The 15,603-nt window shown below is 34.2% G+C and overlaps 2 protein-coding genes across 3 annotated transcripts; both read left to right on the forward strand.

The window, feature by feature from the left end:
- Positions 1-310: 310 nt before the first annotated feature.
- Positions 311-2,391, forward strand: LOC102621885 (AAA-ATPase At3g50940-like). The gene is made up of 2 exons (XM_006483997.3): positions 311-1,700; positions 1,788-2,391. Exons 1-2 carry the CDS (start codon positions 714-716, stop codon positions 2,289-2,291), a joined length of 1,491 nt encoding a protein of 496 aa, XP_006484060.1. The 5' UTR covers positions 311-713; the 3' UTR covers positions 2,292-2,391.
- Positions 2,392-4,194: 1,803 nt separating this feature from the next.
- Positions 4,195-12,433, forward strand: LOC102621210 (urease). 2 transcript variants are annotated; one of them, XM_006483995.4, is made up of 19 exons: positions 4,195-4,424; positions 4,607-4,777; positions 4,869-4,942; positions 5,302-5,347; positions 5,525-5,630; positions 6,391-6,533; positions 6,957-7,067; positions 8,009-8,172; positions 8,310-8,688; positions 8,790-8,898; positions 9,417-9,556; positions 9,707-9,844; positions 9,942-10,033; positions 10,501-10,630; positions 10,705-10,863; positions 10,998-11,165; positions 11,392-11,526; positions 11,928-11,999; positions 12,087-12,433. In XM_006483995.4, exons 2-19 carry the CDS (start codon positions 4,652-4,654, stop codon positions 12,306-12,308), a joined length of 2,514 nt encoding a protein of 837 aa, XP_006484058.1. In that variant the 5' UTR covers positions 4,195-4,424; positions 4,607-4,651; the 3' UTR covers positions 12,309-12,433. The 2 variants fall into 2 exon arrangements, with proteins under 2 accessions (XP_006484058.1, XP_006484057.1); XM_006483994.4 differs by having other exon boundaries at positions 4,196-4,424; positions 4,596-4,777.
- Positions 12,434-15,603: the final 3,170 nt, after the last annotated feature.

A 15,603-nucleotide genomic window follows, 5' to 3' on the forward strand; every position in this document is an offset into this window, starting at 1 on the left:
ATCTTCTTCAAGCTGAAACTGTATCGAAAAAGCAGCTTACAATCCTTAATTTATGCAAAACGTTTACTTGTGTTTGTTCCTTAGCCCTGGTTCTGTAAGATCATTTTTATTGTTCAAACAACCAAACCAATCAAGCGTAGGATATTTTCGTTGAAAATTGTATCCCAAGCTTGGTGTCTGTCACCACCAGCTGTATATTGGATCTCAATTTTACTCGTCGATTGACTAATGACAACACAGAGGGCACAAACGTTGGAAAAACAACACGACCAAGTAAAAAGAACCGCAAGCAGCGGGTCAAACCTGAAACTAAAAAGAGTTGGGAGTGTTGAATTGAGATTTTTAAAAGAGAGATTTAATTGCCATAGAGCCGGAATGTCCCAGCTATCATTCTTTGCTGAGAATTGCTCAAGAAGATTGACTAAGTGATGGTGGGTGAGATATTCTTGCCAATTTCTTATTTGTTATGTGCTGCCCGCTGCACAGTACGCACACTTGACTAGGCTTGAAAATTGTAGTGGAAGCCTTGTAATTGTCCACCAGTCCATTTGGGTTATGTCGCTGTTTCTCATCCAACGGCTTCATGGGGAAGCTACTTTCCACCTATAAAACCCATTTGACATATGCACGCTGCAATCCAAGCCAGCAAATACACAAACAACTTTAAACTTACTTCCTTTATTCCGCAACAATCACTTTCCCACTAATCAAACATGTTCTCTCTCTCAAGCATGCCTTCAACATCATCGGTTTTATCAACCTACACCACCTTCGCCGCATCAGCAATGCTTGTGCGAACCATCCTTAACGAAGTCCAGACGATAACCAACCAGTTCATTCCCCAAAAACTTCAAGACATTTTATCATCCAAACTGGAAGGTCTTTTTGGGAAGTTTTCCGATCAACTGACACTCATCATTGAACAATCTGAAGGATTCTCTGTCAATGAAATCTACCAAGCTGCCGAATTGTACTTGAGCACTAGAATCACCCCATCAATTCAGCAGCTCAGGGTTTCTCAATCACCGCGAGAGAAGAGCCTCTCAGTCACCATCAATAAAGGCCAGAAAGTCGTGGACACGTTTGAAGGAATGCAGCTCACTTGGGAGCTTGTCACTACCGAAAACCAGAAGACATCATTTGACTACGACATCGGTCTCTATGCTTCGGAAACAGCCGAACACAAATCATTTCACCTCAGCTTCAGCAAGATATTCAAGGACAAGGTGTTGAACAAGTACCTCCCATATGTAGCAGAAAGATCGAAGGCCATTAAAGAAACTAAAAAGGTGATCAAGTTATACTCGCTTTGCGCGGCAGATGCAATCAACCTTGACCATCCATCAACATTTGACACATTGGCAATGGACCCGGTGCTCAAGCAGGCGTTGATTGATGATTTGGACAGATTTGTGAAGAGAAGAGAGTTCTATAGCAGAGTTGGCAAGGCATGGAAACGTGGATACTTGTTGTACGGCCCTCCCGGTACTGGGAAATCAAGCTTGATTGCAGCCATGGCTAACTATCTCAAGTTTGACATCTATGACATGGAGCTTGCAAGTTTGAGAAGCAACTCAGATCTCAGAAGACTCTTAGTCTCTACAGGAAACCGATCAATTCTTGTAATAGAAGATATTGATTGCAGCATTGAATTGGAGAATCGACAGTGTGGAGGAGGATATGACGAAAATAATAGTCAAGTGAGTACATGCGTTAGTGAAGCTACTAGCATTGCAATTTGCAATTACTAAGTCTCATTGTTTGTTTTCTGTTAATGGCAATGGCAGGTAACACTATCTGGTTTACTTAATTTTGTTGATGGGTTGTGGTCAAGCTGCGGGGATGAGAGGATTATTGTGTTCACAACCAACTACAAGGAGAGACTAGACCCCGCATTGCTGAGGCCGGGCCGCATGGACATGCACATTCATATGTCGTATCTAACGCCGGGCGGGTTCAAAATTCTTGCTTTCAATTATCTGAAAATTAAGTCTCATTCTATGTTTGATGAAATTGAAGAGTTGATTAAGGAGGTGGAGGTGACCCCGGCTGAGGTTGCTGAGGAGTTTATGAAGAGTGAGGATGCTGATGTGGCACTTAATGGACTTGTTGATTTCCTTCTGAGGAAGAAAGAGCAGACCATGAAATGTGAGGAACCCAAAGTTGATGAAGGAACCCAAGGCAATGAAGAGGAAAACGAAAGCCTGAAAAGTGAGGAAGATTGTACTGGTCAGAAGAGAAATAACGTCAACAAGAAGAAGAAGAAGAAGAAGAAATTGAAGAGTTTTTAACATCTTTTGCGTTTAATGTAAGATTTATTTATTTTTCCTTCTTTTTTTATATGTAATGTAAGATTTGTTGGAATCAATAATTAAATCTAAGTTAAATCAACTATGCATTACAGATAGTAGATTAAAAAAATTACATGAGGAAAAAAATTTAATTACTCGACCCCAAAAAAATTCAATCAAAATTAGAGCAAGAAACCCTTTCACAGAGATTGTGGAGCCAGATTCCAAGAAAAACAAAGCAAATTTTGTGGTAACGTATTTTGAAATACTAATATCTCACAACTGAGGAGGGAAATGAGAGCAATTATTTATTTTTATTATAAATTAGAATTGAATAAATTAAATTTAAATATGAATATCTCACATGAATGATTAATTCAAATAAAATAAGAAAGTAGCGAGTGATTTATTAAAATTAAACTAAGAAACAATCTATTGAGGTTTCTCGATATAAGAGAGACCTAAAAAGACTTTAAAGATGTTTAATACAACAACAAAAGTAGAAGAAAATAATTCAATTATTCTAATTATCACTCTCTTTTTTGTCTCATATTTCTTCATTAATTTATTTTTGTTGTTAAAACTATTATGTTTGAGAGTACAACCTCATAACAATGTTGTTGTATTCTAGGGATCAAATTGCCTTGTTCTTTTCTTGCACTGAAAAATCTTTCTTCGAGGCTCTCCACCTTATTTTGTTTTTCTTACACTGAAAATTATTCTTTAGAGGCTCGGAATTTGGTCTACTTTGTGCATCTTGATAAATTTATGTCCACTAATCTAGTAACAATTTCGAGTTATGACATATAACTTTTTGGTTTAAGGTCGTTGCATACAACTCTGGGTTAATTAACAAGAATGCTAAACTCAAGTAACTGTTCATTGTTCTAGCAGATTTGGGAAAAGCAATATTAACTCATATTTCGAACAAGTTCAAGTATCGAAAATGTCTATGATTCGATTAAAAATTCGTCAGCACTTGCTAAGTTTCTTTAGAGTCTCCATATGTTACATTTAATTTAACTTATAACCAAATAAAGTTCACTTACTTGCTCTTGCTCATCTAATTTTATGGTTTTTTTTTTTAGCACCGGAAAAACCTAATGGTAAGTTACAAAAGGGGTGGCAAAACAAATAAACGAATCAAATTATAAACGAACAGGGGTAAAAACTCTGCTAATTCAATTTCGATACGTTTATTAAACAAACTAAAATTTCAAGATTCGAATTTGATTAGTTTATTAAATAAATATTTAGTTTGTTTAGCAAAATTAATAAATGAATCGAATTGAATTGAATCTAGATTCTTTTACTATTTTTTATCCTATAATGAATCTATCACAAATCGAATTGTATAAGAATAAATATATTTAATAAGCAAAAATTAAGTATAATAAAATATAAAAAGACCACAAATTTAACATCTTACAAAATACAAACTTATTAGCATTTATAATTATTATATTAGCCTTCAAACTTTAAAATTTTTTAAATACATATTTAAGGATAATAAATAATTTAATTAAGCGAATAATGAATGAATTATAAATAAATAGACCGATTTGTTTATGATCTATCTATTAAATGAAACTAAATGAGTAAAGAAATCAATATCTTCGAATTCAAATCTGCTTCGTTTAATTATCGCATCGAATCAAATTCACTTGTTTCTTGATCGAATCAATTTTTTAAAGCTTTAAATTATTATTATTATTTTGAGAAGAAGCTTTAAATTATTTAATTCGCATCAAATCAACTCATATTACCAGCCCTCACAACAACTCCGGAAAATCCTTTTCTTCACCGTCGTTATCTAATCGCACGTGTCAGATTGGTAGATATGCGGCTGATTAGTACATTTTGCTGACGTCTTCAAGCTCCACTCGCCTTTTCCAATGTACACGACGAGATCATGACTCGTGGAAAAATACAAAAGTTAAAAATGAATTGAAAAATACAAGCATCTCTTTTTTTTTTGGGGGGGGTCCCTACGTCTGTGCACACATCTGCAGACTGCAGTCCAAAAGTACGAGCATTTTAAGCGGTGCCTTCCTTAAACTCGAAAAACTCGCCGCTGCGACTCTGTAGTCTTTCATTGTTATCCGATGAACGGCTTTTCTGCCACCAGTTGAGGTCGGTTTAAAAGCTCCGTTCTGATTTACTGTCATTGTTATTTAAAAATAATAAAATGCGTTTTTCCTTTTAATTTCTGAAATAAATCGTCAGCTAAGCCTCCGTTTACTAAATTTGCTTAATAAATTATTTGATTTTGAATGTATTTGAAATATGAATTTTTCATTTTAGTTTTTGATTAGGAGGTGATTGTTTGGACGTAAAAAAAAAAATTGAAAAATTGAAAAATGAAGTTGACTCCGAGAGAAGCGGAGAAGTTAGGACTCCATAATGCAGGATACCTTGCACAGAAACGATTGGCGCGTGGCTTAAGACTTAACTACACTGAAGCTGTTGCACTCATAGCTACTCAGGTAATTTCTCCTGCCAAATCAATTTTAGTAAGTTTTAATTTCTGCTTTTTTTATGATCATATTTTTTTTATGATATTTAATCACTCAATAGACTTTGGAGTTTGTTCGTGATGGTGATAAGACTGTTGCTGAGTTGATGGATATTGGAAAGCAAATTTTAGGAAGGTAATATGTGAATCTTTTATTTTTTTATTTTTATTCATTTTTTTTAAATTAACAAAGTTTTGATTCTATCTTGTATTGTTTAGTTAAAAATAGATAAAAAAAGGTTTTTTTCAGAGATCCAAAAGGCCTGAATGACTTTGTAAGTGATTGTTTAGTAAACACTATTTGAATTGAAGAAAGCACTTTGAGCACTTTATGAAGACACTATTGATAAGTACAATCTTAAAAAGGTCTTTTTTAAAAAAAAAAATTTGAACGGATCTTGGAAAGGAATTAAAAGTGTTTTTGTAAAACATTCTCAAATGCAGCCTTAGTTTGCAATTAAAAATCTAAAGTTCTGTATCTCGTTCTGTTAACAGAAGACAAGTTCTCCCAGCTGTGGCACATCTTTTGGACACTGTTCAGGTATTAAGTGTCTCCTAGTTATTAGATAACAATAAAGCTTCTTTATGAATGCGTGGGTGGTAACAATGTAGGTTGAGTTACAATTTGATTGTACAGAATAGCCAGAATGGATGATCATGTAGTCTTATGAAAACATTTCGGTTTTGAGTTTTAGTTATTAAGGAACTATGGATACAGGTTGAAGGCACATTTCCTGATGGGACAAAGTTAATCACCATACATGATCCAATAGCAAGTGAAAATGGAAATCTGGAGCTAGCTCTGCATGGTTCTTTTCTGCCAGGTGAGATCTTCTTTGTTGGTGATTGGGAATTCCTCAATGGCCTCTTTTTTGGCCTCTGCAATTTGTACTTTTGAACTCGCTTTATCAGCTAATCATCTTATGTTCATTAAAGGTATTTTGCCTGTCCTTACCTAGTTACCTTAAAGTCAAGGGTTTGTTTATACGGTTTATAATCCAATTCTGCTAGGCAATAAGTTCCCCCCCCCCCCCCCCCCCCCCCCACCCCCACCAACAATGATCTGCACTCAGCAAACGCTTTCTGCATATTGTTATTTTCATTTCTCCCCACTCTTTACTACTCCCATTCTATTATTGTAGTTTTGAATGGCTTGAAACTAACTTGTAAATACCTAGGGTATGTTTAATGCAATTTATAGCCACAAGTCATTTCCTGGAAGACTTGTGAGAACTTGAAAAATCATCTAGAAAATATCTGGATGGTTGGACAAAAGAATATTGTGATGACTCATCATCTAGGACAGCTTAATTGATTGAAATTCAATGTAAGCAACTCCCTTTCATGTGCCAAAATACAATTGAACCTTGGCCTTATTTACCTATCCAATTACAATTTCCTTGAAATTTGCAAGCTTATGCTTATTTGTTAATGAACATTCTTCAAACTTCTGTAACACGGTTGATGTTTAAAATAATCTTATCGATCATACACTTGAGTTTTCCACAATTAGTAATAAAATATGTATATTTGTGCTGCATTTAGAGTCTGAATAACATTGATAGAAGAGTGTTAATTTTGTAGTTCCTGCAATGGACAAATTTCCTGGAATAGAAGATAATAATGTTCCTGGTAGGATTATCCCTGGAGGAGGGAGTATTACACTTAATCATGGAAGGAAAGCTGTAATCCTCAAAGTTGTTAACACCGGAGACAGGCCAGTTCAGGTGTTTGCCTTTAGCTGAATTCCTCTATTCTTGTTATGTACTTTTTCCTTGTTGAATTATACCTTTGGACTAATTTTACATTATTTTGAAGTTACTTATCAAAATCAAGTTTCTATTATTTTGTAGTTACATGAAACTTGTGCAGTTTACCTGTTTAAATGTTAAGGTTACTTATGTCAGTTAAAAGAGTACATCAAATGCTTTTTATTTATCTGTTGGGCAAGATTTGGCCAGAGCCAGTTGTATGATTTGTCTGTTTATTTAGACTAATGTATAATTTTGTGGTACAAGCTTAGTTTTATTCAGCAATCTGTGAAGATGCATTCCAAAAGCATCATATTTTAACAACTGACAACCTCTGATTTGCTGTTTTGCTTTGAAAACCCTCTCTGTACATAAATCATTAAGCGTTCTTTTTTCCAGGTGGGTAGCCACTATCACTTCATTGAGGTGAACCCCTACTTGGTTTTTGATCGAAGAAAAGCATTTGGGATGCGCTTGAATATAGCAGCAGGAACAGCTACACGATTTGAGGTCCAATCTTGTAATCTTTATCTTTTACGAAAGTTATAATTCTTTGTTATGATTTCATGTTAAGAGATTCGTTTTCTGTTCAAAAGTGGTTTTATTTACTGAAGTAACGTGCCCTGTTGATTCCTTCACGTGGCAAAAAGTTTCAGCTGCTGCCTGCTAGCAAATTTCTCAATTTTTTAAAGGGAAATTATCATTCGTATATCCTATATTTGCTCTGTTATAAAAAATACTACAACACTTTGAGGGTATATCAATTGGCCACCCTAAATTGTCAAAAGCTATCTGCCGACCACCAAACCGTTAGCTGCCATTTGAAAGTTAACGGAATTATATCAAATTGACAATTTTACCCTTGAAACTTAAATTAAAGTAAAGGAAAATTATCACTTGTATACCCTTAAATTCTCTTATTATCACTTGTATACCCTTAAATTATCACTTGTATCATATGAAAATACCAAATTACTCCTCTGATATCATCCTATTTAAACAGCAAGTAACGGTTTGGTGGACGGCAAATACATTTTGTCAACTTAGGGTGAACGATTGATACACCCTCAAAGTGTTATAGTATTTTTGATAACGGAGTAAATTAAGGGTATACGAATGATAATTTTCCTTTTTTAAATAAGTTGTGCTGTGTCGGTACGCACGATTTAAGAGAGCTGCTATCGAGATATTATGTGAGAAAGTATCCGACACAAGCCTACTCTGAGGATTTGGTTTGATAGTTGTGAAAAAAATTATTTGTGATTTTATGTTAAGATTGAATAATATTAGTTAGTCTTTTGTTTTGAGAAGAGTTCACTAGTAGTTCATTGAATATGTCATTGAAGCTTTGGTGTTTCCTAGTTTTATTCATGGGCTTGACGTCTTCATCTCTTTAGTCAAAGCATTCTGTGCATTTTAAGTCTTTTACAGGAATTTTTTTACTTTGACAGCCAGGGGAAAGTAAAATTGTTAAACTTATAAGCATTGGAGGTAGGAAAGTGATCAGAGGTGGAAATGGAATTGTGGATGGTCCAACTGATGATGCTGGATGCTCAGCAGCTATGGAAGCTGTAAAATTGAGACAATTTGGCAACCAAGAAGAAGCAAACACTAGGTTTGGAATTTCTTCTGAGCAAATTTCTGCTACCTTGTTTACTTCTATTCTAGTTATCAATAAGATTCTTAATTTAGATAGCCTAGTCTAACCGAAGAATTGAACAAAGGTGGCTGACCTTAGTAGTGATTTTGCAGTGTAGGCATAGCTGGAGAAGATCGTTATCTCACTACTGTCATTTCTCGGGAGGCTTATGCTAACATGTATGGCCCGACTACAGGTGATAAAATTCAGCTTGGAGATACCGAGTTGTATGCTGAAATTGAAAGCGATTTTTCTGTTTATGGCGATGAATGTGTATTTGGAGGTGGAAAAGTCATAAGAGAGGGCATGGGCCAGGCCTGTGGCCATCACTATGCTAAGTCTCTGGATACTGTAATAACGAATGCTGTGATTATAGATCATTCTGGAATTTTCAAGGCAGATATTGGTATTAAAAATGGTCTTATTGTTGCCCTTGGTAAAGCGGGCAATCCAGATATTATGAACGATGTCCATCCTAATATGATAATTGGGGTAAGTTTCATACTGAAATGTGAAAGCAGTTAGCAGTGTAGAAGTTATAATTCCCCACTGTGTCTCTAGCGACATACTCATACCTGCTCATTCTTTCTCAGGCTAACACTGAGGTTATTGCTGGAGAAAGATTTATAGTAACTGCAGGAGCCATAGACTGTCATGTGCATTTCATATGCCCTCAATTGGCACATGATGCAATTGCAAGTGGTGAGCAATATTGTTAGAAATACTTTAGCTGCTGTCTTTCTTATAAACAACTTGCATGTACACATAAAACTGCATTACCTTAATATCTGAACTGTCGAAGATATCTGTGAGTTTATTGAATTTCATGCATTTCATGTCTTTCCTTTTTAATGATTAGAGTTGGGAGTAGAGTGGATTGTACCCTGTATATTTTAAGTTTTAACAAAGACAGTATGTAGGATCATGAACATATTAAACCTGCAATTGAAGATGTGAAAGAATAATCACATGTGCTCAAATGGTATCCAAAACACTTGAAAAAACTCATCTGGATACAATAGTGACCATCCTGCAGATTGTTCCATTAATAATGGGACATGGAGTTGCATTTTAGATTCTGTTATCTGTGACTCAGTGTTTATCGGAATTCTTAAAACTCATTTTAGGAGAAAAGAGTGAGAGAAACAGAAACATGTTAACCAAATATCCTTGTAAAATTTTAAACGAGACTTACTCCAAGTACTTTAACCATTTTGTAGGCATTACAACATTAGTGGGAGGTGGAACAGGACCTGCTGATGGGACACGAGCAACTACTTGTACACCAGCTCCGTCACAGATGAAGTTAATGCTGCAATCAACTGATGACCTGCCTCTAAATTTTGGCTTCACAGGAAAAGTAAACTTATAGATTGTATACTTGTGAACTTTCTTCTGCTCATTTATTCTACAGACCAATTCGAGGCAGAGCTATCCTCTGTTAATCTATAAGATAACTAGATGACCTTTCACCTTCTTCCTTCTCCTTTATTATGCATGTCTACTTTAGGGGAACAGTGCCAAACCTGATGAGCTACATGAAATAATTAAAGCTGGAGCTATGGGATTGAAGTTGCATGAGGATTGGGGAAGTACACCAGCTGCAATAGATAATTGTTTGACTGTTGCAGAAGAATATGACATCCAGGTTTCTTTTTCCTCTCCTGAATCTTACAAAAAGAAGTTTTTTCTGTTTTAAGTTTTGCATTGATAGCCATCCTTTTCTATGCATGATGATTTGGCAGGTTAATATCCACACTGACACTTTGAATGAATCTGGATTTGTGGAACATACAATCGCTGCCTTTAAAGGAAGAACAATTCATACTTACCACAGGTATTATTTTCATGCATACTCTGCAATTTGTTTCTCGATATTCTTTGAGTTCCAACACATCATTAGACCACTAGATAATCAATATTGTTCTCACAATAGCAAAATTCCTTCTTTCAAGATGCCTCGTGACTTCGATTTCGCATGTAAAGAGAATGTTCTTAGTTGCTGTCCTCTTTGTTGACGCATTTGATTTTGTACATAATATTTACAGTTCATGCTTGAGGTTTTTCTACTTTTTTCTGCCCATCCTCAGTAAGCTTTAAGATATATGGCTTGTGAATATGATGAACATTTTATTACATAACTTGCCATAGGGAATAAGCACTACGGCTTGTAAAGAAAGGATATATTTGTTATTTTAGATCTGTGTTTAAAATTGTAAATAAAAACATATATTCTCTTTTCGGAAAATCCCATTACATTTACTGATTTTTTATGTTTCTAACATTTGATAACTTCTTGGACAGTGAAGGTGCAGGTGGTGGTCATGCTCCAGATATTATCAAAGTTTGTGGTGTCAAAAATGTCCTTCCCTCGTCAACAAACCCTACACGGCCATATACCTCCAATACTATAGATGAACATCTTGACATGCTGGTATGAAAGGAAAATGCCGGTAATGATACAGTGTATATGAATGTGTCATTCTTAGTTGCTTTGAATAATTGCAGATGGTCTGCCATCACCTGCATAAGGACATTCCAGAAGACGTAGCTTTTGCTGAATCAAGAATTAGAGCTGAAACAATTGCTGCAGAAGACATATTGCATGATATGGGGGCAATTAGCATCATATCTTCTGATTCCCAGGCTATGGGTCGAATTGGCGAGGTTATTGATATTCACATCGGGTTTAGAATTATCTGCGTTATTTTATTGAATACTCTTTTTGTCAGTAATGCTTTTAACTGCCAAGATTTTTCAATGATCCAAGTCTTAGATGAGTTAAAATCTCTTTCTACCAGGTGATAAGCAGAACTTGGCAAACTGCACACAAGATGAAGTCACAAAGAGGATCATTTGGTCCAAGTGCTGCTGACAATGACAACCTTAGGATCAGAAGATACATCGCAAAATACACAATAAATCCAGCAATAGCTAATGGGTTTTCCCAGTTTGTTGGTTCAGTGGAGGTAATATGTGTTAAAATATTTGATATGATCACATTTTAGTCATCCAAAATAGAAAATCAGCCTATATGTATAAATCATGTAATTAACCAGGCATTTAGCACAGGTTAATTGAAGTGTTTATATTTAGATGATAACCGTAAATTGTCAGCTATTTCACAAGTTTCAGGCACTGCATTTGACATTTGGTGTTAAGAATCTTATGTAATTTATAATTATGTTTCTGCAGGTGGGGAAGTTGGCTGATCTTGTTCTATGGAAACCGTCTTTCTTTGGGGCAAAACCAGAGATGGTTATTAAAGGTGGTGCAATTGCATGGGCTAATATGGGTGATCCAAATGCAAGCATCCCCACCCCTGAACCGGTAAGTAATCATTATAATCCTTTTAAGCATGTGTTTTACATGTCAGCTTAACCTGCTAGCCCTGTTATTAAGACCTCCAGCACTGGCATTGACTTCTTTTAACCACTTTAATTATTAATGGGTATCTGATGATGCAAAATTGCCTGTTATCAGAATCTGTCCCTTGATGATCGGTTCGAGTTTGAGGCCCCTGTTGGTCACATTTGAATATCAAACTAGTTTTAAATGAAAAGAACACATGACCGTTATACTTAAAGAGGGTCATAAACCATAAATTTGCTATAATGTTGGAGCATGATGGAATGTACGGATACTCAACTAGCTAGAACTTAAACCGGATTTTCTAAATTCTACAGCATGACGTTTGGTTCCTTATATATGGAAGAGATGATCTATTTCAGGTTCTATCAAGGCCCATGTTTGGAGCATTTGGCAGAGCTGGAAGTGCCAACTCTATTGCATTTGTCAGCAAGGTACGTCTCTCATTCTGGCATTAACCCACTCTCTTACACTCCTTCCGTTTATTACATTTTAGCAAATTTCATTTTTGTCACAAGCAGGCAGCTGCAGAATGTGGAATAAAAAGCTCATATGGACTGAACAAGAGGGTAGAAGCCGTAAGCAACGTGAGGAAACTCACAAAACTGGACATGAAGCTCAATGATTCCCTCCCAACCATCACAGTAGACCCGGAGACATACACAGTTACAGCAAACAATGAAGTTCTCACTTGCTCTGCTGCCACCAAAGTTCCCCTTTCCAGAAATTACTTCCTCTTTTAGGGCATCTCCAATGCTTAACACCATTTTGGTGTAACACCAACACAAAAAATGTATCTTTTTCACACCAAATTACTATTTCATCTCTAATCCATTTACACCCAAAAAAAATATTCTTCTTTTTATTCTTTTAATTCTCAAGAATTAATTCAATAAACACAATAAATATTAGTATTAATATAGATAATTAAGTAATAAGTAATTTTATATCGATTAACAAAAAAAATATAGAAAATTATTAAATTTACATTTAATTAACTAAATTAAGACATTATGAAAATTAAATATTACATTAATATAAAAAAATACAATAACAATAATAATACTCTAATTATTCGAATTACTAAATTCATCTCATAAATGATTAATTAGTGCATTTTAGAGTACAATGTGAGCCTCTTTATTCTTAATTTGTTTGTGTCGAGTAAGAAATTCTTAAAATTTAGTATTCTCATCTACCCTTATATCAACGGTTGGTATTGGCGCTTGCATCCAATCATTAATTGTTGTATTAACATTACGTTCATCTTTGATTATCATATTGTGCATAATAATGCAAGCAATCATTATATCATGTAACACATGTTTGTTCAAAAAACATGATGGTCCAACAATAATTGCAAAATGTGATTGAAGGACTCCAAATGCATGTTCTACATCTTTCCAACATACTTCTTGTTTTATGACAAATAATTTCTTTTTAGAATCACGTGGATCATTGATAGTTTGTATAAGAGTAGACCATTTTGGGTAGATATCATCAGCTAAATAATAACCCATATTATATTTGTTCCCTTTAATGACATAATGAGCAGGATGAGCAATACCTGAAGCAAGGTTGGCAAAAAGACGGGATGCCTTCAACGCATTAATGTCATTATTTGAACCAGGCAAACCAAAATATGCATTCCATATCCAAAGATCATAATCAGTTACAACCTCCAGAATAATAGTTAGAGTTCCACTACAACCAGCATTAGGAATGACAATGAGGTAGATATGAGTTGGATCTACTCTGCTCCATATTTAGATCTATAATAAAAATCAAGATCCGTATTTGCTCCAGATCCGTCATGAATCCATATTTTTCGCTCTATATCCAAATTTAAAAAAGAAATATATATATATATATATATGTTCCAAATTCGAAAAAAAATTAAAATATAAATCTATTTTAGATCCGTCATGAATTCTAAAACTCAGCATTTAAAAAGTAATAATTTTTTTAAATGAAAATTTAAGGCTAAAATGTATTGATAACAAATAAATTATATAAAATTTCTCAAAAATATAATAAATATTGTAACTTATATTTTTACACCAAAATAATAAATAAGAAAGATAATAAAATATTCTTCAAAATAATTGCAGGAGTAAAATCAATTTAATATTCTATTATCTCCTTCATCATTCTAATATCCACGACACATCTACCTTTATTCCTACAATATTAAACAATGATATATAAATTAAATATTATTTATATTCAATCCTTTATTATTTTTATTATGATTATATTTAACTAAATATATGAATAATTATATTTTTTAAAAATTATTTGATCAATATAATAAAATAAATTTAGTGTTAATTTTGATATCAGAGATGGCCTTGGGCTTCCACTGTTATTTTTCCCAACTTGTAGTCTTTGACCATATCTAATTGAAAGATTTTTTTTTTCTTAGGAGTTGGCAACAGACAGAGACAATCAATCAATCAACGTCAAGAAGTTAATGAAGTGGCGCTTGGTTTACATGTGATACGAGTGGTACAATGTATAAACAAGTGATAATGGTGTCTCGACTCATTGGTGCGTGTGACGCATGTTGTCTGTTTGTTTTCTCCTTAACTTTACCTAATGATAGAGAAGTATCAGTTCTAGTGACGCGCCCACGTATACACAAGATAACTGGGACCATTAGCCATCATTGATTCCAAATTGAAAAAAACTGCAGAACCAGGCGGTGCCTGTTGTGGTGCGTTTGTCTTTGGACCATTTTCGTAAGAGAAAAAGGTTTCAATTTTAATTTAACCATTGCGGGTGACTTCTATTTGTTTTTCACATTATCTATGACTTGAATAGATGAATCCAATTTAGTTTCTTAATCTGGTGAACTTGGTTGCTTCATCTAAGATAAGGTGTACTTGTTTTGAACCATTTGTCCGATTTTTAGTTAAAAGATCAACCCGGCTGGATTAAACTAATGTGCATACAAACCGATGAATCTTGATAAAGAGTGCTGCTATTTATCCCGAATTTTGATCCTGAATTTACGTCTCGAAAGTCAAAACACGCCGTTTAATTTAGTAAGAGAAAGTGAAAAGTAAATGAAATCAAATCAAACAGTGCGTTTTAGCTTTAGAGATGTAAATTCCGGACTAAAATTCAAGATAAATAGCTTTTTTCCTCGATAAATTGGATCAAATCTCAACTTGTGAAAAAGACGACAGAGACTATGAATCGAAGTCTTCATAGATCTATTTTTACAATCCTGTATCATATGTACGTGTGAAACTTTATGTAGAAAGGAAAGCCTTTCCATGTGTTTCAACATTAGATCACTTGAATATATATATATATAAATAATATATGATCATGATTTGACCCCAGAAAATATTATACGTGTCTGCGAATACCATGTGATGTTTCAATAATTTAGTGATTATCTCTTCGATAAAATTAAACAATTCTGAGGGTGGCGTAGCGGTGAATTATTGTTTCATTTTGCATGTACGTCCCTCGTGTTGCTTATTTTAATCGCCGTTCTTTGCCGGATTGGATAAGTGGGACCCAACTGCAAGTCTGCGGCCCTCAGAATTATACATCACGTGGTGTTGTTGTGGTGGCATTTTCGTCAGAGCATTTCATCCGCTCATTTTGCCATTGTCTAATTTAAAAAAAAAAAAAATTCTTTTAAGTAATTTATTAAAACTCGTATCGCAATTTTATTGAATGGTCTAATAAAAATTTTAATTAGAAATTTAGGATAATACATTTGGTGAGGGAAACTTAATTTAATTCCTTATCTGAACGTGACATAAGCATGAAAATCCTCTGGATCTCAGTTTTACAAAAATATATTTTCTAAAAAAAACGATTATACAGTATAAGAATTAAATATTATAAAATAAACGTGAAATGAAGTATTTTCAACATAATCATGTTTAAATAATACTTGTTTAAGGTTAGTAGATGTTGAGACTTCTGGAAGGCACACTTAAAAAAATGCATACAATAAAGGGAGAGTGGGAAAAACAGGGCACATAAAAAATTTCTCCCTTTTTTTTTTTTTAATTG

The sequence above is a fragment of the Citrus sinensis genome, chromosome 4, assembly GCF_022201045.2.
Source record: "Citrus sinensis cultivar Valencia sweet orange chromosome 4, DVS_A1.0, whole genome shotgun sequence".
Lineage (NCBI taxonomy): Eukaryota > Viridiplantae > Streptophyta > Magnoliopsida > Sapindales > Rutaceae > Citrus > Citrus sinensis.

Coding starts and splice junctions, on each gene's coding strand:
- LOC102621210 (XM_006483995.4), top strand. CDS start 4,652: ATGAAGTTGACTCCGAGAGAAGCGGAGAAGTTAGGACTCCATAATGCA. Junction 5,348..5,524: donor ATCTTTTGGACACTGTTCAG/GTATTAAGTGTC, acceptor CTATGGATACAG/GTTGAAGGCACATTTCCTGA. Junction 9,557..9,706: donor ATTTTGGCTTCACAGGAAAA/GTAAACTTATAG, acceptor TGTCTACTTTAG/GGGAACAGTGCCAAACCTGA.
- LOC102621885 (XM_006483997.3), top strand. CDS start 714: ATGTTCTCTCTCTCAAGCATGCCTTCAACATCATCGGTTTTATCAACC. Junction 1,701..1,787: donor ATGACGAAAATAATAGTCAA/GTGAGTACATGC, acceptor TGGCAATGGCAG/GTAACACTATCTGGTTTACT.